The sequence below is a fragment of the Lactuca virosa genome, chromosome 4 (assembly GCF_052849685.1).
Source record: "Lactuca virosa cultivar CGN04683 chromosome 4, Lactuca_virosa_CGN04683_v6, whole genome shotgun sequence".
NCBI classification, from domain to species: Eukaryota; Viridiplantae; Streptophyta; class Magnoliopsida; order Asterales; family Asteraceae; genus Lactuca; species Lactuca virosa.
The window spans coordinates 358,614,914-358,617,109 of record NC_136429.1 but is presented as its reverse complement, the minus strand read 5'-3'; the positions used below and the strand labels follow the sequence as shown (position 1 = coordinate 358,617,109).

Here is a 2,196-nt window from a genome sequence, read left to right as displayed (position 1 = left end):
GTCATAGCTCGTGCATGCATTTTTAATATGCATGAACGTCCTTTAAGGACCCCAAAAGCACGTTCTACGTCATTTCTTGCTGATTTTGTGCCGCCTTGAACCGAATCTTTTTTTCGATTATTGGATATGGATATGCCATCACAAATACAGCCCACGATGGATATATTCCATCCGCAAGATAGTAACCATGCTTGTAGTGTTCATCATTCAGATAAAATGAACAATCAGGTCTTGTTCCATGATATTTCTCATCAAACAGTGGTGATTGGTAGAAGACGTTTAAATCATTGTTCGAACCGGATACACCATAGAATGCATGCCAAAACCATAAATATTGTGACGTCACCGCTTCTAGTATTATTCTTGGATACTGATGGTAACCTTTCATGTATTGGTCTTTCAGTTCCGTTGGACAATTCCTCCAATTCCAATGTGTAGAGTCAATGCTACCAAACATTCCTAGGAATCCATATCTAGCTTCATGTGTTTCATACAAAAGTTGAATGTCAGTGGATGTTGGATGGCGTAAATATTCAACCTTATACATTTGGACAACACCGTAACAAAAGTTTTCAAGAGCTTCATGAGAAATTCTTTCTGACATATTCAGATACTCATCTAACGAGTCTGGGTTATAACCCTTCGCTAATTGACGTATTGTTGATGTGAATTTTTGTAGCGCACTGAAAATCCTCTAATTTGTTTTATCCCATGTTGTTTGAAAATAAGGATAATTCATCTTCATGTCACCAACAAGTCACATAAATAAACCTTTGATCATATGGACACTTATGCGAAATTGCGCATAACCATAGGTTGAATCATCCGCAAAATAATGTCGGATCAACAGTCGTGCACCCTCTAAACGATCTCTTTAGACCGTGTTTCTCCTTTGAATGTTGCTTGAACTAGCATTATTCTGAAGAAGCTGTGCAGTACGAGACAATGCATGTAACAAATTATTGTTGATAAGTTCATCCTCAGATGATGAACTATCATCGTTACCTTCCATTATTATTTTCCGAACATTTGGATTCATTTTGAAAAGAGAGAAAAGATAGAGAGAAAATGAAACAATGATATATATATATATATATATATATATATATATATATCTTATACTATATTATAAAGCGTATTAGTCATATCTTGAATTTTAAGAGGTATAAGAAACAAAGCTTTTTGTACAAATCAATTATGCATAAATAAATCATTAATACTTGCCAAAAATTTAAATACTTGAATTAAAGAAAGTTACTAAGAAAATTAATTTTGAGCAAAATGACAATTTCAAAATATTAAAATTATCTATATAAATTAACATATATTTCTTAAACTAGACACCGATAATAATTAATTTACATAAAATATATAAACATACAATATAAATATAAGTTTTAAACATAAATATTATATTTAAAAATTGTAAATTTTTTATTACATAATAACTAATAAAATAATCTAATAATTATTTCCTCGTAAGAAAAAAATTTAACAAAAGAACAATTTATCGCCGCTGCTTTGCGCGGGTACACATCTAGTATATATATATATATATATATATATATATATATATATATATATATATATATATATATATATATATATAGGGTGAGGTTCAATAGAGAACCATAATTAACAAAGAACCAAGGAACCAATCGTGAGCGTCAGAAATCATAGTGATCAACGGCCAAGGAAATAGATGTACACTTGTACATTGGACGCACACACCGGATTATACCAAAAAGTTCAATAAAGAACCATTATTAATCAAGGAACCAAGGAACCAATTCAAAGCGTTGAAATTTAAAGCGATCAACGACAAAAGGAATGGTTGTAGACTTTTACAATGGACGCACATGCACTGGATTATAACAAAACTCACTTCCTTTTTTTCGTATAATTTTTTTAGGCCATGTTTTTTATTGAAAAAAAAAACGAATATACCGTTGTTCACGATTTTTCATCATCTTTCCATAGAGATCCATGATGATATATAAAAAACGAACTTTTTTTCTTCGAAAAAAACTCACTTCATTTTCTTTGTTGAAAAGTTAATGTCTATTTTTTATAGAAAAAAATTAATAAATATATCAAAATTCATACTTTTTGCAACTTTTTAAACATTGATTCATATTCATCTAAAAAAACGATATTTCAGTTCAGATTCACATTGTGAACCTGTTCAGATTCATA

At 30.1% G+C, this 2,196-nt stretch overlaps 1 protein-coding gene across 1 annotated transcript; it reads right to left on the bottom strand.

The window, feature by feature from the left end:
• Positions 1 to 64: 64 nt before the first annotated feature.
• On the bottom strand, positions 65 to 1,012 carry LOC145106274 (uncharacterized). The gene is made up of 2 exons (XM_079043285.1): positions 881 to 1,012; positions 65 to 694 (listed from the first exon to the last, which is right to left on the bottom strand). Exons 1-2 carry the CDS (start codon positions 1,010 to 1,012, stop codon positions 65 to 67), a joined length of 762 nt encoding a protein of 253 aa, XP_078899411.1.
• Positions 1,013 to 2,196: the final 1,184 nt, after the last annotated feature.

Coding starts and splice junctions, on each gene's coding strand:
- LOC145106274 (XM_079043285.1), bottom strand. CDS start 1,012: ATGGAAGGTAACGATGATAGTTCATCATCTGAGGATGAACTTATCAAC. Junction 695..880: donor ACATTCAAAGGAGAAACACG/GTCTAAAGAGAT, acceptor AAAACAAATTAG/AGGATTTTCAGTGCGCTACA.